At 35.8% G+C, this 23,418-nt stretch overlaps 1 protein-coding gene across 2 annotated transcripts in view; it reads left to right on the top strand.

Moving 5' to 3' along the window:
• The window catches only part of SHPRH (SNF2 histone linker PHD RING helicase), a 97,917-nt gene that overhangs the window by 35,051 nt on the left and 39,448 nt on the right, over positions 1-23,418 (top strand). For both annotated transcript variants that reach the window (XM_025925366.2, XM_086708071.1), the window contains 7 exons: positions 10,562-10,650; positions 12,701-12,793; positions 15,139-15,246; positions 16,801-16,943; positions 20,196-20,369; positions 20,843-20,905; positions 21,878-22,103. In XM_025925366.2, the coding sequence (XP_025781151.1) occupies positions 10,562-10,650; positions 12,701-12,793; positions 15,139-15,246; positions 16,801-16,943; positions 20,196-20,369; positions 20,843-20,905; positions 21,878-22,103 (896 nt within the window). The remainder of the gene's footprint in view (positions 1-10,561; positions 10,651-12,700; positions 12,794-15,138; positions 15,247-16,800; positions 16,944-20,195; positions 20,370-20,842; positions 20,906-21,877; positions 22,104-23,418) is intronic.

Genomic DNA, 23,418 nt, shown 5'->3' with positions numbered 1-23,418 from the left:
TGGGTTAAAGAATAAATCAGAAGGGAAACTGGCAAATATTTTCAAGTGAATTAAAATGAAAACATCAAGAGCTGTGGAATCTTGATCAGTGATTAAAGAGAAATTTATAGGACTGAACACTAACTTAGGAAAAAAGTTGTACGTCATTGACCTCAGCTGATACCTAATTAAGAAACTAAAAAAAGAAAAGCAAATGAAATACCAAGTCAGGAAAAGACAGAAAATAATAAAGATCAATGCAGGAATCAATTAAAAAGAAAACAAAACCAGTAAAAAGAGACCATGAAATCAAAAGCTGATTATTTGAGATCAGTGGGAAGTTATAATCCTCTAGTCAAACTGTTTAGAAAAAAAGAAAAGACACAGATTACTGTTAGTAGGAATCGGGAATGAGAGAGGTAACATCACTACAGAGTCTACAGATCTTTAAAAAATTGTGAAGGAATCTTATGTACAACTTTATGCCAGAAATTTGACAACTTACATATATGAACAAGTGCTTTAGAAGACACAAATTCCCAAAACCAACTCAATAAGAAATAGATAACCTAGATAACCTGCATAGCCCTGTATCTATTCAAGAAATTAATTTTACTGTTAAAAAACTTAACCACAAAGTGAATTCTAGGTGACGAGAAGCCCAGGTGACTTCCTTGGTGAATTCTACCAAACATTTAAGGAAGAAATAATATCGGGGCGCCTGGGTGGCGCAGTCGGTTAAGCGGCCGACTTCAGCCAGGTCACGATCTCGCGGTCCGTGAGTTCGAGCCCCGCGTCGGGCTCTGGGCTGATGGCTCAGAGCCTGGAGCCTGTTTCCGATTCTGTCTCCCTCTCTCTCTGCCCCTCCCCCGTTCATGCTCTGTCTCTCTCTGTCCCAAAAATAAATAAACGTTGAAAAAAAAAATTAAAAAAAAAAAAAAAAAAAAAAGAAAGAAATAATATCAAATCCATATAAGCTCTTCTATAATATTAAAAAGGAAAAAATAATTTTCAACTTACTTTGAGGCACCAGTATCCTGATTACAAAACTAGAGACCAGTGTCACTCAAGAACATAGATAGAAAATTCTTTAAAAATTTTTAACAAAGTGAATCTAACAATATATTAAAAAAAAATAATACTTTATGACAAAGTAGAATTTATTCCGGGAATGCAAGACTGGTTTACTATTTAAAAATTAATTACCATTCCCTATCAAAGTAACACCAGCATTCTTCACAGAGCTAGAACAAATAATCCTAAAATTTGTATGGAACCAGAAAAGACCCCAAATAGCCAAAGCAGTCTTGAAAAAGAAAACCAAAGCAGGAGGCATCACAATCCCAGACTTCAGGCTATACTACAAAGCTGTAATCATCAAGACAGTATGATACTGGCACAAGAACAGACACTCAGATCAATGGAACAGAATAGAGAACCTAGAAATGGACCCACAAACGTATGGCCAACTAATCTTTGACAAAGCAGGAAAGAATATCCAATGGAATAAAGACAGTCTTTTCAGCAAGTGGTGCTGGGAAAACTGGACAGCGACATACAGAAGAATGAACCTGGACCACTTTCTTACACCAGACACACAAAAAAGACCTCAAAATGGATGAAAGACCTCATTGTAAGACAGAAAGCCATCAAAATCCTTGAGAAAGCAGGCAAAAACCTCTTTGATCTTGGCCACAGCAACTTCTTACTCAACACATCTCCGTAAGCAAGGGAAACAAAAGCAAAAATGAACTACTGAGACCTCATCAAAATAAGCTTCTGCACAGCAAAGGAAACAATTAGCAAAACTAAAAGGCAACTGACAGAATGGGAGAAGATATTTGCAAATGACATATCAGATAAAGGGTTAGTATCTAAAATCTATAAAGAACTTATCAAACTCAATACCCAAAAAACAAATAATCCAGTGAACAAATGGGCAAAAGACATGAATAGACACTTCTCCAAGGAAGACATCCAGATGGCCAACTGACACATGAAAAAATGCTCCGTACCACTCATCATCAGGGAAATACAAATCAAATCCACAATGAGATACCACCTTATACCTGTCAGAATGGCTAACATTAACAACTCAGGCAACAACAGATGTTGGCGAGGATGCGGAGAAAGAGGATCTCTTTTGCATTGTTAGTGGCAATGCAAGCTGGTGCAGCCACTCTGGAAAACAGTATGGAGGTTCCTCAAAAATCTAAAAATAGAACTACCCTATGACCCAGCAATTGCACTACTAGGCATTTATCCATGGGATACAGGTGTGCTGTTTCGTAGGGACACATGCACCCCCATGTTTATTGCAGCACTATCAATAATAGCCAAAGTATGGAAGGAGCCCAAATGTCCATCCATGGATGAACGGATAAAGAAGATGTAGTATATCTATACAATGGAGTATTACTCAGCAAGCAAAAGGAATGAAATCTTGCCATTTGCAACTACGTGGATAGAACTGGAGGGTATTACGCTAAGTGAAATTAGTCAGAGAAAGACAAAAATCATATGACTTCACTCATGAGGACTTTAAGAGACAAAACAGGTGAACATAAGGGAAGGGAGACAAAAATAAAAACAGGGAGGGGGACAAAACAGAAGAGACTCATAAACATGGAGAACAAACAGGGTTACTGGAGGGATTGTGGGAGGGGGATGGGCTCAATGGGTAAGGGGCATTAAGGAATCTCCTGAAATCATTGGTTCACTATATGCTAATTAATTTGGATGTAAAATTTTAAAAATTAAAAATAAAATTTAAAAAAATTAACATGATTCACGAAATTAACTGAGAAGGAAAAACTTTGTGAGCCTCTCAATAAATGTAGGAAAAGAATTTGATAAAATCCAACATCCATTCCTGAAAAAAACTTTCTGCAACCTAGAAATCAAAGATAACTTTCTCACTTTGTTAAAAGGCATCTCTGAAAAATCTATAGCTATTGTTATACTTAAAGGTTGAAAACTGAATGTTTTCTAAGATCATGAACAAGTCAAGAATGTCCCATCACCATTTCTGTTCAACACATTACCTGAATTCTCTCCAGTGCTGCAAGACAAAAGAAATAAAAGTTACCAGTTTGAATAGGAAAAGTATATCAAACTGTCTTTATTTGCTAATATGATTTTATCCATGTAGGAAAATTACTAGAACTAGTAAGTGAGTTCTGCAAAGTGGCATTATACAAGATTAGTATATAAAAACTGATTTTTATTCCTATATGCTAGGAATGAAAAATTAGAAATTACGATGATACTGTTCATAGTAGTATCAAAAAAATATGAGATACTTAAGCATCAGCTTGAAAAGAGATGTGTAAGATGTTTACAAAAGTCATGAAAACACTGAAAATTACAAACATTGCTGAGAGAAATTAAAGAACACCTAATTATACCATGTTTGTGGATCAGAAAACTCTTCATTGTTAAGACTAATTCATCCTAAATTGATACATAGTTAATGCAATCAGAATTTTCCAGTCAGAATTTTAACAGGCTCTTTTATAGCAGGTGACAGGATGATTCTGAAATTCACCTAGCCAGAACAACTTTAGAAAAGAAAAAAGTTTGAAGATTTATACTACCTGAGTCAAGACATATTTTAAAACTACAATAATCAAGACAGTGTGACATAGGCATAAAGATAGGCAGGTAGACCAATGGACCAGAATAGAGTCCAGAAATAGTCCCACTTATTTATGTTCATTTGATTTTTCCACAGAGATGCAAAGGTATTTCAGTGGAGAAAAGTTAATATTTTCAGTAAATGGTGCTGGAACAATTAGATATCCATACTCAAAAAATAAAACTTTAACGTTGCATTGTATAAACAGTTCATAATACAGAAGATATGAAACAAATTAAAAATTCAAACTATAAAACTTAGAGAAAAACACAAAGGATAAAAAAATTATGACTTGGGATTAGGTAAAGATTGAGGGATGACACCAAAAGCACAATCCATAAAAGAAAACATTGATGTATTTATCTTCATCAAAATTAATAAACTCAACTCCTCAAAAAGCATTCTTTTTTTTTATAAAAAAATTTTTTTAATGTTTATTTATTTTAGAGACAGAGAGAGCCAGAGACAGAATCTGAAGTAGGTTGCAGGCTCTGACTGTCAGCACAGAGTCCAACACGGGGCTCGAACCCACGAACCATGAGATCATGACCTTAGCCAAAGTTGGACACTTAATGGACAGAGCCACCCAGGCACCCCACAAAAGGCATTCTAAAGAAAATAAAAAGATAGGGGCTCCTGGGTAGCCCAGTTGGTTAAGCAACCAACTTTGGCTCATGTCATGATCTCATGATTCAGTTCCTGATTTAGAGCCCCACGTTGGGCTCTTTGCTGTCAGCATAGAATCTGCTTCGGATCATCTGTCCCTGTCCCTCTCTTTGCCCCTTCCCCATGCTTGCTCTCTCTCTCTCAAAAATAAATCAAAATAAGTAAAGATTAAAAAAAAGAAAGGAAAGAAAAAGAAAGAAAGAAAAGATAAGGCATTGAATAGAGAAAATATTTGCAAATCACATATCTGAGAAAGGACTTCTATTCTGAATATGAAAAGAACTCTTAAAAACCAATAATAGAAAGCAGCCCAATGAAAATAGACAAAATGTTTGAACAGAGACTTCAGTGAATATATAGAGATGCCAAATAAAACATAGGAAAAGGTAGATATTCATCATCATTAGTCATTAGGTACACGCACATTCAAACCACAAGAACACCCCTATATGGCTTTATTAAGATGGCTTAAATTAAACAGATCACATGTTGGCAAGGATGTAGAAACAAGTGGAATTCTCATTCATACAGTGCTCTTTAGAATATAAAATTGTAAAATCAGCGTTCTATTTCAGTTACTCACTAGCCTCATTTCCATGACCTCAGCTTTTATACTAAACTTGCACTAAGCACAGTGCCTCTATCTTTGTGTTGGAAGCATTCATTCTTTGAGAAATTTATTCTAAATTTTTATGGTAATTTTTCTGGCTATCTAAACTAAAGTGTTATTTTTTTGCACCTGTAGTGAATCACTGAATATTCTGTTCAACAGAGTCTATTGTTATTAATCTGTTACTGTATTTGTAATATAAGATTGCATAGTTTTATAGCTTTTATACCATGACGTTTAAGAGCTTTCTTGTAAGTAATGAGAAAATTACTGATGTAAATGTGCCTTTTTACAAAACTACCTTTAAAACCTCTCTTATAGCTTTGGTTTAGATCATTTGATTTTATTCTCTCCAAAACTAAGTAGAATATAGTTCTTAAAATCATACAAGTATTTCATAATGGTCAGGTACAGTTTTAAGCACTTTTATAATTCAAGATATGTAAATGCTTCTTTATTTCTACCTTCCTCAAAAAAGTCATGTATATAGCTCTTCACTGTTAGAACTAAAAAGGCATATTGGAATAAATTCCAATTCTTTTGACCTTCCCACAAAGATTGCTAATCAGTTAGTCTCTTTGGGTACACAGTCACGGAGAGAATTTACCATTTTTCTTATTTACCTAATAAGACCTTAAAGAAATTAGTTGCCCAGAGAAATTTGTTTCTGTCTAATACAAGGAAATGTTCTAAGCCTCTTTGACCTGAGTGGTCTGTCTTTAGTTATTAGTTTTTCAGCATAACAGAACCAGCACTAGAAGTGTCTCTTGTCCTGAATACTTGCGTAGAGTTCAGAAGACTCACAGAAGATGAGTAGAAGTAGCTCTAGACAGGAACTGTGAAAAAGATGGGCCTTCTTACTTGCTATAGTTTTTGCACTCTGAACTTAGGTGTATTGTGCAAAGTTTATGGATCTCCGTTTCCTTATCAATAAAATACAGATAGTACCACTCACTTAGCCCCCCTTGAAGTATTATTATTCTTTTTTTTTTTTTTTTTTAATTTTTTTTTTTTTAACGTTTATTATTTTTGGGACAGAGAGAGACAGAGCATGAACGGGGGAGGGGCAGAGAGAGAGGGAGACACAGAATCGGAAACAGGCTCCAGGTTCTGAGCCATCAGCCCAGAGCCTGACGCGGGGCTCGAACTCACGGAGCGCGAGATCGTGACCTGGCTGAAGTCGGACGCTTAACCGACTGCGCCACCCAGGCGCCCCGAAGTATTATTATTCTTAATGTGAAGTGTTGATGTACATTGGAAACTCGATAGAAACATAAATGAAGAGTGGTGTTAGTAACCATGGTAATATGAAGTAACCTCAGATTCTTACCGCTTCTCAACCTGTTCATATGCAGATTTTTATTATCAATAACTAATAACAGGAAAAAGACATTATTACATATTTCTTATAAATTGTACAAATATAGTACATGCAACTTTATGTACAAATCTTCTCTCAAGGACATTGCCTGAGAAATACTTAATTTAGCTAGCAGTGTTTGCAAATCTGGATTTTCTCAAATTATTAATCATCACCATCATTGTCGTTGCCCTCTCAATTACTAAGTGTGCCTGTGATTATAGTTTTCTGGAATCGATCTAAAATCTTAAACGATCAGTCCTTTAAAATGCGTAGTGAGGGGCGCCTGGGTGGCGCAGTCGGTTAAGCGTCCGACTTCAGCCAGGTCACGATCTCGCGGTCCGTGATTTCGAGCCCCGCATCAGGCTCTGGGCTGATGGCTCGGGGCCTGGAGCCTGTTTCCGATTCTGTGTCTCCCTCTCTCTCTGCCCCTCCCCCGTTCATGCTCTGTCTCTCTCTGTTTCCTTTATTTCAGCTTAGAAGTAATTAGGCAAAAATTGGGAAATTATGTATCCTACCTAATAATATTCTGTCACAGTCCCAAATTATTTGAGTGGGATAATTGTGACTAAAATCTAGAGAATATTTGAGTGTCACAGATAAATACATAGGCCTCTTCTTGGAGATATGTGAATAATCAATGTACTATTTAAAATATTTTCAAGTCTTTAAAATCTAGCATCATATCTGAGAAATGATCATTTTCTATAAGCATTTTGTATTATACCTAACACCTTTAAGTATATATTGTTTTATCCTCATTATTGCCCAATGATTAAAGTATTATTCCCATTTCACATAAGAAAACTGGTATTCAGAAGGCTTAGGTGGTTTCTCAAGATTATGGCTAATAAACGACAGAGAATTTGCCCTGAATCTTTTGACTAAAAATTAATTTTTTATTATACTATGTCTGCTTGTTTATCAAATGGACATTTTAAACCTCAATATTATGCTATCTACAGTAAGTTGAAGCTCTTCATCAAAGATTTCTAAAGTCACTAATATATTACCTGCAGATTATCACAATAATAAAAATAAATTTTGTTTTCCCATCTTGATTCTAAAACTGCAATCATCATTTTATTCTATTTTTTTTATGACTCAAGCTCAGAGAGTGAATGGATTTCTTCCCTTGGCCTCTTTTCTAGTTTCCTTTTCAGATTTATTACCTTCTTTTCCCTGGTATGAAGTTATGTGTGGTAGACGATTGTAAAAGGAATGGTTCATCTGATTGTTTCTAAGCACTTATATGTAGCACTCTGGAAGGCTCAGTGTGCAGTGGGCTGTGAGACAAAATACCAAGCTGAGGCCTAATGGGAGGTGTCTTACTGTTCTTTTCAAAAAGCTTCGACTGCATTCCCATTAGAGTTCTTTGTCTTTCTGTGCATGAAAACTTGGTTGATTAAGAGAAATTCCTATCAGGGGCGCCTGGGTGGCGCAGTCGGTTAAGCGTCCGACTTCAGCCAGGTCACGATCTCGCGGTCTGTGAGTTCGAGCCCCGCGTCAGGCTCTGGGCTGATGGCTCCGAGCCTGGAGCCTGTTTCCGATTCTGTGTCTCCCTCTCTCTCTGCCCCTCCCCCGTTCATGCTCTGTCTCTCTCTGTCCCAAAAATAAATAAAAAACGTTGAAAAAAAAAATTAAAAAAAAAAAAAAGAAATTCCTATCAGAAAGTGCATTAATAAAGGTTATGTCCATTCTTAATTTAATTGTAATTAGTAATTACATTTACTACTTGTAGTTTCCGTTGCTTAATAGTAGTATATTAACCATTTTTGGAGGTAACATTACATATTTGACTTAGAGATTTAATATTTTCCAATATAGAAATCAGACAGTGGAGATCTGACTTCTAAAAGAAATCTGAAATTAACTGCAAATTTGAGGGATTTGCTTATATTATATACAAATATGTATGATATACAGTGCATATTCTAAGGCCCTCACTGATCATGCTATTAAAAACGTGTTATTCCAACTTTGTACAGTATGTTTTCTGCACATATTTTTTGGAGAAAATTAGCTTGGCAAGTATCAAATTCAGTACTGTTTAGTTTACTTAGAAAGGTTAGTGCCATCAAGTGGCAAAGAATGGATATTTCTAAATTTGGTTTAAACTTGTATAACTTCTTGAACGTGCATATTTTTGGGTCTTTCCTAGAAAGCATTTTTTTTTTTTAAGTTTATTTATTTTGAGACAGAGCAGGAGAGAGGCAGAGAGAGAGAGGGAGAGAGAGAATCCCAACCAGGCTCCGCACTGCCAGCACAGAGCCCATTGTGGGGCTTGAACTCATGAACCATGAGATCATGACCCGAGCTGAAACCAAGAGCAGACACTTAATGACTGAGCCACTCAGGTGCCCGAAAGCATATATTTTTTTAATGAACATTTTAAAAAGTATTATAGTGAATAGTTAAAATTCAACTGCTTGTATTATAGGCTAGCCACCTTTAAAAAGTATAGTAATTAAGAAAGAATTGTTAAGTGAATTATTCTTTATAAATAATAGTATAAATACTAATAGAATCTTTTGCAGTCTTTTGAAAAGCTTCACAAGAATCTTCAAAACTAAAAAGAGAGAGCTTCTTGTGTGAAGATAATTGAGTGTTACTCCTACATTATAATGTGATAGTAATTTTGCAAAAATAATATTCTCTTTTATCAAAGTCAATAGAAATTGACTGTAAAATACTGTGAAATGTATGCTTTAGAAAACTTTGTATTTGGTAGCTTGTAGAACTAAATATAAAGCAATGGTATAAAAACAAATGTCTTGCACAACAATGTGAATGTACCTAATGCCACTAAACTGCATACTTAAAAATGATTGATATGGTAAGTTTTATGTTAGGAATATTTTATCATAATATATATATGTATATAATCAGATTTAACAAAAAGAGAACCAACATAATTTATATATATATATAATATGAAATATATATAGTATTTATATATAATAATTTATATATATATATAAAAAAATATCTTACTGTGGCTGTGAACAAAGTCCTAAATCCATGATATTAATAAAACTAGTTTGAAGTGAAAAGAAAAGAATGTATGTGATGATTATGAAAAAAGTTTTCTCAGCAAACAAAAGCAAAATCCTCTTCTTTTTTTTTTTGTATCTTGTGATTTTCCTGTTAGATTTTTATTTTAATTATATTTCTCAATAATCAGTTTTGAGGTTTTCCTCAGGCAGCAAATAGGATAAGTTCTATTATTCAAGCCATTTAAAATGTTTCCTGTCTCCTTTTATTGAAGTGTCAGAAAATTTTTACTGAAAGAACCAGATAATAAATATTTTAGGCTAGGGACGCCTGGGTGGCTCAGTCAGTTGAGCGTCGGACTTCGGCTCAAGTCATGATCTCACAGTTCTTGGGTTCAAGCCCCGCATCAGGCTCTGTGCTGACACTTTAGAGCCTGGAGCCTGCTTTGGATTCTGTGTCTCCCTCTCTCTGTGTCCCTCCCATGCTCATTCTCTGTCCCTCTCTGTCTCTGAAAAATAAATAAACATTGAAAAAAATTTAATAAAAAAAAATCTTTTAGGCTTTGAGCCAGAAGGTCTGTTGCAACCTCTCAGCTCTACTGTTGTAATGCAAACGCTGCTATGCTGCTACAGACTGTACATAAACAAATGAGCATGACTGAGTTCCGATACCCTACAAAAATGCATAGGGTTAGATATGACCCATGGGCCTGTACTTTACTTGATACTTTTAAGTTACTTTATTTGAGTGAGTTGCTAGTTATGAATAATAATTTAAAAAATCATTAATTTCAGACTGATTGAGATTCATGTGACCAGAAATGGAAAGAATCCCTAAGTTTTGGAAATGTGGTTTTTCATTGCAAATCATTTGGCCACCAAGAAGAACAATACCTATTAAGAAGAATATATGATTTATCTGAGAATTATGTGTAGGTTGATCATAGTGTTTTGAATATTTATAAATTTATCCTTAATTTCAAACATCAAAATGACTACTAATTGGCACCATTTAACTTTAGTAAGAGGAAAACCATTTGTCTAAATTGAAAGTTAATTTAGTTTGTTTTTCAGTATAATTTTAAAACATAAATATATCTGATTGGTGTTCTCTGCAATGGAGTGAACAAGAGCAGCTATCGTCAGCTTTTTTATTGGGACGTTCATATTAAGTGAAGTTTCTTTTCTTTAAAAAGTAGTGAGTTTTAACCATTGTTACATTTTTATAGTAGATCTTTTCAGATACTAAATAACCAGCTCACATTGGGAGCGAAATAGATGACTTTCTTGTGCTTTAAATCACCTTAATTCATCAGGTGAGTATGCCGTGGCAGCAGAACTGTACAGAGAAGTGTTGCGTTCATCTGAGGAACACAAAGGAAAACTCAAAACCGATTCACTCCAAGTGAGTAAAAACTAAACAATTTCAAGTATATACAAAATAATTTTTCGGAATATTTAAGAAAATAAAGGGTAACAAAATGGATGGACTGAGCCATAATCTCTGAGGATGAAGTTTTGGATTCAGTGCTTTCAACAATAAGCACTCAAGGTGATTTGTAGATAGATGAATCACTACTATTCCGTACGTTCAGGCCATTATTGGCACAAGGCTGACTGGATAAATCTAACCTACGTTAGAAAAACAGGTTAAAGTATTTGTGCTTAAAAGAACGGGGTGAGGTTTATCACTTTTGCATATAAATGTTAACACAGTGGCATAGTTTTGACTGAAAGAAGAAAAATGCTGTAAACTAAGCAGTGGAACTTAGTAATAAAACCTTCCCACTGATCTTCTGATTTAATTTTTAGAGGTATTTTAGGAAGAGTTGAATATTTGAATTTCAACATTTATTTAAATTTTGAATCTCTTCCCTTTCTTAGTTCTGTCCAGTGGGTCATATAGACAAGGCTCTCTAGCTAAATGGTAAATAAGGACTACTTTTATTAGTCTTAGTAAGTTTAGATTTGAGCCCCTAATGGGACTTCTTTATCATTCAGAATCTAGACCTTGGGACCCACATGTTCATCTGTGCCTCAGTGAGTATTAGGAAGAGTTTGGGGGGAAAGAGGAGAAAATTAAATACAAGCCTTCTGTATGGATAAGGATTATAGAATTCAGACCTTGGGTCAGAAGCAAACGTGTTTGCCTCGTGGAAGAAGGAAGAAGTACAAAGATAACATGCTCCTGAATAAAGGAAATAAAAGTAGAAAAGTGGGCAAGAAGACGGTTAAGTCCAGTGTGCCTGATGGTTCAAGAGTGAAGAGTAATCAATCACCCTGTTTCTTCTTTTTGGTCTTAATAATCCCAACTACTGGTAAACCATGGCCCACTGAATGTTTTGCTCTATTCAGTCAGATTAGCCACTCTGCTCCCTTGGGATAAAATGTGGAAGGGGGTGGAAAGAGGTATTCTTCCCAGTCCACTCCTCCACCTTGTTCAGGAAGCAGTAGAAGTCCTCTTCCACAGACACACACAGAGAAGAGGAGCTGAGTTGCTACCACTTTGTTTCCGTAATGTTATTTACAGGTTTGTTGTTGCTACTAAATCGGATAGTGTTGCTGATTGTATTATTCATGTGGCCATGCTGAAAAGACCTAAGACATTTGAAGTGACTCTTCAGAGATGAACTCTACAAAGATCTCTACCATGGCCTGTAATCTGTAGCCAAACACAATAAACCTTTATAGTCTCGAATCACTGGCACCAAGTCAGATGTTACCAGGACTCTTTCTGATAATTCTTTAGCCCTTAGCTGTCTTCCCAAGTAAAGAGTCAAGTTAACAGATAGAAATTACTTTCACTTTATTTCTTCTCACAGCCCTTGCTTGACTCCAGGGGGAGCCTTTAACCAGCTGCAAACTCAGTATCATAGTGAGAAGCCTGGTTTATACTGAATACAGAGACAAAAGATACAGTTTTCTCCTTCTTCCAATAGTCTTTACCTCCAGCTTCTCCCCTTTCCAGCCCTTCAGTTCAACAGATCTAGGTCACAGCTGTGTTTTCCTATGGATTTCATTATGATAATATCATAATATAATTGGTAGGTTCATGCAGACTCATTTCCCAGAAGAGGAGTCAAGTCTGCGCAGTCAGCCTTTCTACTTTACTGGACTTACTTGGCATAATCATACGTAGTTCCATATGTAGACATATGCACGTATAATAGAAGACATGTACCTGTATCAGACATCCTGCTAAATGCATAGATATATTTCATAAGACTGCATATTTTTAAATGAAGAAAATTTATGCCATTATGAATTAAGACCTTTACTATGAAACTGATTTTGGTTTTCTCTGAGGAAGTTGGTGCTCAAATTGTGTTAGAGGAAAAGTTTTCAGTGATCTGATCTTAATGTGTTAGTAATCTATATGCTGTATGAATAGTGGATTTGCCCTTTAGAGTCCACTGCATTGGCTCTCAAAATTACTGCCTTTTGTGTGTTTGTAGAGACTTCATGCTACCCATAACTTGATGGAATTGTTGGTAGCCAAGCACCCAGGAATACCTCCTACCTTACGAGATGGCAGACTTGAAGAAGAGGTAATTATTTTTTTATTCAGTCTATAAAAGAATTTTTTTCAGACTTTATCCATCTCAACATTTATCCATCTCATGTAATGTTAATAATCCATCTCATTAACATTTCCTAGGGCATACCACATCTAAATAAAAGTAATGATATTTTTTTTCTGCTGCTTTTATGTTCCAAAGTTTGCCTCGGTTGGTAGAGAATTGCATAGAGATTTTGGATGGTAGACAGTTGCAGTACTCCATATTATGTTGTTTCTCTTGTAATCCACTTGCAGTTATATGGTAACTGCTTTTGTAGATATGGTTGTTGGTAGCCAGCAGCACATGGAAAGAAAAAGGGAAGAAGGAAGGAAAGGAAGGAAGACCTTGTTGATCTCGTGACAGATCTGCAAAAGATGTGGTTTAGTAAAAAATAAAAAGCTTTGCACTTCCTCCACCTTTCTATTACCTAGGCGTAAATAAATTCAATATTTCGGTGGTGTTTCTTGTGTCCTCTGAAAGAAGTTACTTCTGTAGTGAGTCTTGCTTCATTGGAAAGAATGCTACAAATTATTTCACTGTAAATTGTTAATGAGCCTGATATGCTAGTGGCCCCATGGATTTTTACCTTTTTAAAAGTCAGAGATAGCAAAGCTAAAATCAAAAGAGTAGTAGATACTTTTGAAATGAATTGAACCTGTAAGTGGGACCTTTTTTATTTGAATTAAAATACAAAGTAAGATTGTAGAAGTGTGTACAGGCCTTTCTTGATGTTAGATGGCAATCTAAGTGTTGGAGATTTTGGAGTGAAATCTTCTTCCCTATGCAGGCGTCTCACCTTACATACATCAGGAATTCTTGGCTTAAATGCCTTCAGCGACAGGAAGCTCTGGGAGGCCGTTGAGTCTGTTGGTAGATAGCTGTGATGATCAAATAATTATAGCCAAGGAATTTTAACAGAAATTAATTGGAAGGTTGTGACAGGAACAAGAAAAATGCATCATGAGAGAAGGAAGAAGAAAAATGTATCGCACTGTATAGATATATTTCCAAGGAGACCATAGTATCAGTTTTGCCTGACTCCTACTATAGAATGTGAAACCACAGATCCAAGAAATTATCTATTTCAACCTCCAGCTCTTGCAAATGAAATAACAGAAGCCCAGGGAAGTGGCTAATCCAAAGACATGTATCTGTTCAGTTGAACCTCATGAAACCGCCATCTTTGTAAGTCCAAGGGTCTAGTGTTGACAACTTCACATGGCTCAACCCACTTCTAAGTGGAAACGTTAGGATTTCCTGTTCAGTAGTCTTTCTGGTTTTCCTCCCACTATCCCATATCACCTTTGATCCCCTCTCTTTATTCATAAAGTAGTTTCAAGAACCAGTTAAATATTTCAGTTAAATGGAAGAGAGTAGAGAACTGTATAAGTTTCCTAGTGGGAATTAATAAGGACAAATTTTTCAGTATTTCTTTTGCTTTGCAAGTAATGTGATCCTTCTTACCTGGGAAAGTTGAAAGGGGAAGAATTTTTAAATCCTTTTGTATTAGTCAGCTAGGGCTGCCTTAACAAAATACCACAGTCTAGGTGGCTTAAACAAGAAGAATTTATTTCTCACACTTGTGGAGGCTGTGAGTCCAAGACCAAAGTGTCAGCAGCAGTGGTTTCTCCTGAGGCCCCTCTCCTCAGCTTGCAGATGGCTGCCTTCATTTGTGTCCTCACATGACATATCCTGTGTGTGCTTGCATCCTTGATGTCTCTCCTTTTTTTTTTTTTCTTTTTTCTTAAGGACACTAGTCATATTAGATTAGGACTCTACCTTTATGATCTCATTTAACTACATTTACTAATTTAATTGCCTCCTTAAAGGGCCCTATCTTCAATTTGGGGGTTAAGGCTTCACCGTATGGTTTTTGAGGGAACACAGTTTAGTCCACAACGCCTATGTTACTGTATATTCTCAAGTGTTATTTCTAAGCTGAAGTAATTCCAAGAAATTGAAATAAGTGAGTCAGACAAATTCTAAAATGTTGTTTTGTCTCATTTTGAACTACTACTGTTCTTCCCATTCCCCCCCACCCACCCCCCACCCGCTTTTTTTTCTGGTTAAAAACTTAGATAGAAATTTGGGAAGCAGACCTTGGGATTTCTTAAATTTTGTGACTTACAGGTAGATGTGATCTCTTTCATATATATCCTAGGAATTACTAGCATGGTTTTTATGTCCTTGACAGCATACTTGGAAGTTTTGTGCTTAAACTGTGTTAAGTAACTTTACATATATAAAATAACCACATTGTTCTTGCAGCATTATACTGAATTCTTTTCTAGGCCTGGAATGAAAGTTTGTATTTGTTTCCTGTTTCAACACAGGCCAAACAGCTGCGAGAGCATTACATGAGCAAGTGTAACACGGAAGTTGCAGAAGCACAGCAAGCTGTGCAGCCGGTGCAGCAGACCGTGCGGGAGCTGCAGAGAAAGGTGCATCCCCAGAAGGACTCCCCTTACCTGTGCTTGTCTCCGGGAGCATTTTGGGTTGTGTCTTGCTTTGGAGAGGAACTTGAACTTTCTTATTCATCTTGGAATTCTTAGCACCTAGGATGATGCCTATCCCATAATAAACATATATTTGCTGTTAGCAGTGTTTGTTGATTGAGCAGATGCGTAGAGTCCACGACCATACCACCCTGAACGCGCCCGATCTCGTCTGATCTCGGAAGCTAAGCAGGGTCGGGCCTGGTTAGTACTTGGATGGGAGCAGATGCGTAGATAAATCATCCATTTGGAAGTTGTTCTCTTTCATTTTTTTTTTAAGTTCTCATGGGTTTTCTCTTATCTGGTGAGATAACAAGTTGTCTTTTCAAGAAAGTAAAGACTTGGGGCGCCTGGGTGGCACAGTCGGTTAAGCGTCCGACTTCAGCCAGGTCACGATCTCGAGGTCCGTGAGTTCGAACCCCGCGTCAGGCTCTGGGCGGATGGCTCGGAGCCTGGAGCCTGTTTCCAATTCTGTGTCTCCCTCTCTCTCTGCCCCTCCCCCGTTCATGCTCTGTCTCTCTCTGTCCCAAAAATAAATAAAAACGTTGAAAAAAAAAAATTTTTTTTTTTAAAAAAAAGTAAAGACTTGCCTCACCTCCTTCTGATCTTAGTGTGTATATTTACAAAATCTTTTAAGATGTCAGAACATTAGAAACATGGGTATTTTTCTTATGGAACACGTGCCATTTGTCATTTCTAAATTTTTTTTTTATGAAATCAGTAGCAAGCCTGAAGAGGAGGCTACACAGAACACACAGTCTTTTTTATTCTAACCAGTTACTCCACATTTTATTCTTCCTAGTGCATTAATTATTTAGTATTCAGGCATATAATTTTGCCAGTTATCAGAGTATTATGGAGTAGAATCTAGTTCAGTTGGTTGAGGATTAGCAGGATGTCTTTATTATGCTGAGAAAGAGACCTGCCACCTTTTCAAATATATACAATGAATACTGAGTTTTCATTTTGATAATGTATTTTGTTAGCACAACTTTGTTACACAAGTATATATACAGTAAATTCTCATTTATCCACAGTAGTCAGGAGACAGGTGGGTATTCTCTTTATGTATGCAAAGGTAGTACACACCCATTATATATAGAGTATACAGTCTATATATATTTCCTTATAATTCCTTGGAAAGTAGCATGCTGTTGTTTCCTTTGATTTTTTTCACAGCACCTTTCCCAGTGACAGAAACATAGTGAGTAATGGGATGCCTGGGTGGCTCAGTCAGTTAAGCATCTGACTTGGGTTCAGGTCATGATCTCATGGCTTGTGGGTGCAAGCCCCACATCAGGCTCTTTGCTAACAGCTCAGAGCCTGGAGCCTGCTTCAGATTCTGTGTCTCTCTCGCTCTTGCTCTCGCTCTCTGCCCCTCCCCCACTAGTGCTCTGTCTCTGTCTTTCCAAAATAAATAAATGTTAAAAAATTTTTTTTTAAAAACCAAAACATAGTACTGAAAAAACATGAACTGATCAGCTGTTGTCTTTTTTACAGATTTATTCAAATTCTCCTTGGTGGCTGAATGTGATCCACAGAGCAATAGAATTCTCTATTGACGAGGAACTTGTTCAGCGAGTGCGAAATGAAATAACCAGCCACTACAAGCAACAAACTGGGAAGCTTTCTATGTCAGAGAAGTAAGGAAATAGTACAGAATAGAATAACTTTATGAGTAGTGACCCCAAATATTCAGATCATTTGATGTTAAGAGGTGCAATTAAATATCAGAACATACTGTGGTTACGAACATCTGGATTTTACATATTGTTAAGAGTAGATTTCAAACTAAAACATTAGATATAAGTCTGAAAAAGGAAACCTGTTTTCTATATATGACTCATCTTAAAATATTCCCTTTTTAATGCTTTTTTTGTTTTTTAATATACTTAAAGTATATTCTTTGTATCTTCATTGGACACACCCAAAGCCAACTCTAAGCAAAGTCTTGAAATAGACTTTGTTTTGGAGAATTGAGGTAAGGCATTCATGCTTCCACTGTGTAACTCAGCCTCACAGACTAATAACCATCATAGCACCACAGGGGCCCAGGTTTTGTGTTCTAGAGTTTCCTGCGGTCTCCCCCATCTTTCTCTCTTCTCATCAACGCTCACCATTCTTCAGAGTCTTTGTAGGTAAGTTGCATTATTGCTCTTGATGTAGAAATGGTGAATAATTCTTTCCAAAGACCAAAGTTATTTTTTTTTTTTTTCAAAAATAATTCAATGGTTTAACCCAAAGGAATGTCGGTCTAATGTGAGGAATTGAGATGTTGTGGCAGGACTGTTGATTCTAGGGAGGGGACAGAGAGAGGATCTTTTATTGCTTCTCAGATCATATCCCAGTATAAGGTCAGCCTTGGGATTAGTGTTAGTTTTCAGCATAAGAATATCTTTAAAACGTTTTAAAGTGTTTTCTTTTACTCTTTTAAAAGCCCTTCCAAATGCCTACTACATTTTCCATGTTCCATTACTAATTCAGAGGTACAGTCATCCTCTTTTTCACCATACAGAACTTGACGGCTTCATTTCTGAGATATATGCAGGACATTATACTCTTCACTGCACTTCGTTTTTCTCTCTTAAACCCAAGAGTCACCATTCCAGGATAAGTTGTCATTTAAGTCGTGATTCATTTTATCCAGTTTTAGAGCTATATACAAATGTGTTCTGCCAGCGTTGTGGAATTTGCTGATAAGAAAATATTAAAATTATTTTGAAGGTTTTTTTCTTAAATCACATAGAAACTATTTAAATGTTGCAAATTCCTGTATATGTGAACATAGTCCTGTTAAAAGTAGGTCCCAGGGCTATAATGGGACCTATAGGTAATGTAAAACATACCATTTATTACACATTTTTCTCAGAAACATTAGACATCAATAGAAAGTAAGAAAACACTTCCAAATGTGTAACTTACGCTGTATGCTAACTATACTGGAAATAAAATTTAAAAATTTTTAAATGTATAACTTACATTACCTCTAGGTGAGTTAATGTTTTCTATATTAAATATACATTCAAAGATTATTTTAGCACTGCTGCTGTGTTTTTCAGTGAGATCAGAGTCTTAGAGTCAAATTATTCATGTTTGCTTCTTAACACTTCTTAGGAAAGGAAAATTTTAGTGATTAAGAGCACAGGTGGATTCTTGAGTCAGGGTGCCTGTGTTCATATCCCAACTCCCCCACGTACTAGCTCTGTGACCTTGGGAAAGTTATTGAAGCTCTTTGTGCCTTATTTTCCTCATCTATAAAACCACACAGCATTGTCGTGAGGATTAGTAAATTAATATATGCAAGGTGCTTGCGTACTTAGAATAGTGCATACAGTTTAGTATAATGTTATTATTATGTGTTCTTTTTAACTTAAAATGTTTACAATAGAGAATATAGCTAACTCTGTTAAATGCTGATCTGTGATCATTTTTTAGTCCCTAGTTGCGTAATTTGTGAATAATACTGATACCTAACCTAATTGTGTTCTTGTATCCCTGTGCAAATTCTTTTAGAAATTATTGAGCACCTGTTCTGTATCTATTACATATTTTTTACAATTTTTTTTTATTTTGTTTTTAACATTCATTTTGGTAAGACAGAGTGTGAGTAGGGGAGGGACAGAGAGAGAGGGAGACACAGCATCCAAAGCAGGCTCCAGGCTCTGAGTTGTCAATGCAGAGCTTGATGCGGGGCTCAAACTCACAAACTGTGAGATCATGACCTGAGCTGAAGTCTGACTCTTAACCAACTGAGCCACCCAGGCGCCTCAGTATTACATATTTTTTAAAGATACGATCTAATTCTCATCTAAATATTAGCTTAATGAGAAGACCAACCCGTGAACAATTTGAGAAATATGAGTATGTGTAAAAACTTGAAGATGACAAAGGACTAAAATGAATGATATTCTCAATAAACTCCATGGACAGAAAGAAATATCGATTAGTGTTGTAAAATACTAAGGAAGCCTTCAGAAAGGAGAGTGGACTCTTTTGAACAATTTGGAGAAAAGTGTCTATGGCATTTTAGGAAGGAGAAGGATATACTCTTAAGCCAACAAATCCAATTTGTATTTTCATTTTCTGGTTTATTATTCTAGGCTTTCTTTCTTGTTTCGTAAACCCATTCATACACACCCATACATTTCTTTCCTTAGCACATTTTACTCAGTTTATCAAAAACAGTTAAGAGCATTGTGTTTGGGTGTAACTCCTAACTGCTACATGATAACTTTTAACTTTAATTAAATTATTTTGATTCATTAGGCTTCATCCATAACATGAGCACAATAGTATCTGTTGAGATTATATAGGGAAAGAGCTTGGCAAAGTGCCTGACATCATATAGTGAATGCTTAATAAAATGTATATATATGTAAATAATATAAATATATGTGATAACATACATATATACACATATCATATATATATGTGTGTACGTATTTGTAAACTCTTTGTAGCAAGGAATAGAACTCTTGGCTGTTTTTCTTCTTTTCAATTTTTCTCTTTATTTTTCATCCTAAAATTCCTTCTCCGTATAAAACAAGAATTTCAGGAGGGACATTTGTAGTAAACCAGCATTAAAAAAGAAAAAATGTGGCAATCTTGGTCTTTCAAAGACACCTGAGGCAGAGACAGATTTTGCAGACTCTGTTTTAGGTCCTGAGGACAGGGACTATCGGAATTTTGGTGTCTTTTACAGTAAATAACCCAATGTTGTTATACCTTGTCTCCTAGTAGATTGAACATGCTACTAAAGTAAATTCACTCGAGGTAGGCTACGTAGAATGTTGCACAATTTCTTTAACACTTTGACGATCATTTTGTGAATTTGAGGAAATTGACCCACTGTTCTTTTGTTTGCCTTGTGTGGTGATGCTGGTGATGTGAATCAGGTTCCATGACTGCAGAGGTCTTCAGTTCTTACTTACAACACAAATGGAAGAGCTGAATAAATTCCAGAAGCTAGTAAGAGAGGCTGTAAAAAACCTGGAGGGACCTCCATCTCGTAATGTTATTGAATCAGCAACAATCTGCCACCTCCGACCAACCAGACTTCCTCTCAACTGGTAGGTGACAGGAGACGTCATGCAGTGAAATGGCATCACTCCATTATGCTAGCGTTCTTCTGAGAGAAAGAACAGTGGCTCATCTAATAAAAGTTTCTTCATTTAAATTCAGACAAAAGTGGAAAGAGATGTATTATTAATGTACTTTTTAAAAAATTCTCAAGAACCACATACTGAAAACTGTGTAATATTTTTTAACGTTTATTTTTGAGAGAGAGACGGGGTGGGGGGAGGGGGGCCCGGGCAGAGAGAGAGGGAGACACAGAATCTGAAGCATGACTGCGAGATCATGACCTGAGCTAAGTCGACTCTTAACCGACTGAGGCACCCAGGCGCTTCTGTAATTTTTTTTCTTAAATGGCCTATTTGTTGTAAAGAAAAAGTGAAATATAAAATACTAATAAGCCTCTTTTAGAAATTACCTTGTTGTTATGTTTGCAAGTATTTCTCTGATCATTTTTTTTCTTTTTCAGTTGTGTCTTTTGTAAGGCGGATGAATTGTTCACAGAGTATGAATCAAAGCTGTTTTCCCACACGTGAGTTCTCTGATTACCATCAGGAAAGTGAAACCATTATAAGACTTGGTGTTTCGATTTATAAGACTGTGTTTTCCTCATGGAACCTTCCTGTGTTTTTTTTTTTTCTTTAATTACATCAATTCAGTAAACTTTTGCATGTGATCATTTAACATGCTCAGTTTTACTTACATAAAAGTTGTTTCCAAATACTCATGTCATCTAATCATGTGTGATGGAGGGACAGTTTAGAGGAGTGACAGATTCTCAAGTCCAACACATTGTAACTCAGATCCCTCCCCACTATTGTGGGCGGATTACCTCTCTAAGCCTCAGTATCCTCATTCATGAAATGATAATAAAAACAACACTTACCTCATTGAGTTGTTTATGAATATTAAATTTAAAAATGCACATAATTGCTTAGCATAGTACATGGTAAGAGTTCTATAAAAGGTTAGTTTTCAATATACTTTCTCCAACACAAATTTGAAGTTTTCATCCCGTGTCAAGGATTAAGGTACCCAGTGAATCATAATAGCTATGGTATAGCAAAATTATTCCTATTTTACAAACAGAAATTGAGAAAAGGCTAAGTTCTGGTCACCTTAAATAAACAGATCAACAGTGTACTTTGAGATCATCTTATCATTTTGTTGTGTTTGTTTTTCCATGGTTGGTGGTGGTGGTAGTTTGTGTTTTATATTATGGTAATTCTCATAGCTAGATTTTAGCCTGAACTTTATATCCATTTTTTATGATGTCAGACTGCTGGTCAAGACACTGGACAAATTTATTATTATGCCTCCAGCGTTTTCAGAATTGCTGCAGTTTCCCAAAGACTTGAAGGCATGATCTTGTAGACATGATATTGAAAGTTATTGATGAAAAGTTATTGACCTTGCTACTCGATTGGCTCTGCCAGTAGGACTTTTACCATGCTCATTACCCACTGACAGTAGTTACTGTTGTTTTGCTCTCATTTGTTTTCAGAGTGAAAGGCCAGACTGCAATATTTGAGGAGATGATAGAAGATGAAGAAGGACTGGTGGATGATCGAATACCCACCACCAGCCGGGGTTTGTGGGCAGTAAGTGAGACAGAGCGATCTATGAAAGCATTGCTATCATTTGCAAAATCACATAGATTTGATGTTGAATTCATTGATGAAGGAAGTACTTCAATGGATCTTTTTGAAGCATGGAAAAAGGAATATAAGGTATAGTATTTTAATATTTTTTCCAATATTAAGAATTTTTCTTCTTTATATTATTACTATTTTTCTCTCTTCAGTTTTTAAAAATCTGCTTCAGAGACTTGAGGTATCATAATTTCTCTTTCCCTAAAATGTAATGGTTGTTATGAAGAATAATAAATACAATAGTACTGAACAAATAAGGAACTTCTATATATTAAATTACTAAAAGAAAGTCATTATTAAAATGAAATTGATATGAAGCCTTATAATTTAGCTGTGAAAGTGTTTCATTCTTCTTAGCTTGATCTTACACTGCAATTCTGTGAAAGTAGAGTTTTTTGTTTTTTTGCTGTTTTGTTTTGCTTTTGCTCTGTGAGTAATAACCAAACGCCAATAATTTCGAAGATTGAGGAACACAGTAAATATTTCTCACCCTACACCACTGGAAACTGTTGCAGTTGATAAAGTAGAAAGTGACCCTTTATGTTTATATTTTGATAATTTTGTCATATTACAACTTTGCTTGAAATGAGATTCCAAAATTCATTGATTTTGAATTATTCTTTATATTTGGATTTGTTATCCATTATCCTGCTTTGAAGGTGAAATCTGTGAGGAAATGAAAGAACAGTTTTATTTATAATATTATAATTCCTTTTATATATTTCTTTAAAAATCTGAAGGTCTTGACTTTTAAAGCAAGATAATAATTTCTATCCAGAAAGAGAAAATATGTTGTCTGTAATATCATTTCATATGTTTGGTAAATTGGGGGATAATACCTTTATAGTTGAAATCATTGATTCATAGTAAATTGTTTCTTCTCACATTACTATTCTAAATGCAAAAGCACATTAACATAGTTAATTATAGCAAGTGATCGGAAGAAGACAGTACTCTGTACAGTATCCAATTGCCCCTGCATTTTTCCTCTGCGCTTGTTTTGATGACCTCCTATGTCTGTTTTCTCAGATCTTTGTGAATTTTTTCTCTGTAACACTGCAGACTGAACTCTCGTACAGCAATGCAAATTAATAAGCTACTGTTATACACGTCAGTTGGGGTCTACCTCAAAGCATAATGTTAGTGAAGAAAGCATATCAAAGATTTTACACTGATACATTTCCATAAATTTGAGAAAAATGTATAACCAAATTATTAAGAATGCGTAGATTAGTATAGCTCCAGTGAAAAGTACAGAAGAGGGAGTCCAGTTCAGAACAGTGGTTAGTCCACTGTAGGGGTGAGGGAAGAATATGTGAGGGAAGAGTGATACAGTTGGGGAGGAGCACAGAGGCTCACCAAGGCATTGGTATTGCTCTTTCTTAAATCGGAT

The sequence above is a fragment of the Puma concolor genome, chromosome B2 (assembly GCF_028749965.1).
Source record: "Puma concolor isolate L17-30 chromosome B2, mPumCon1.1.hap2, whole genome shotgun sequence".
Taxonomy (NCBI): Eukaryota; Metazoa; Chordata; class Mammalia; order Carnivora; family Felidae; genus Puma; species Puma concolor.
This window is presented reverse-complemented; position numbering and strand designations above follow the sequence as displayed.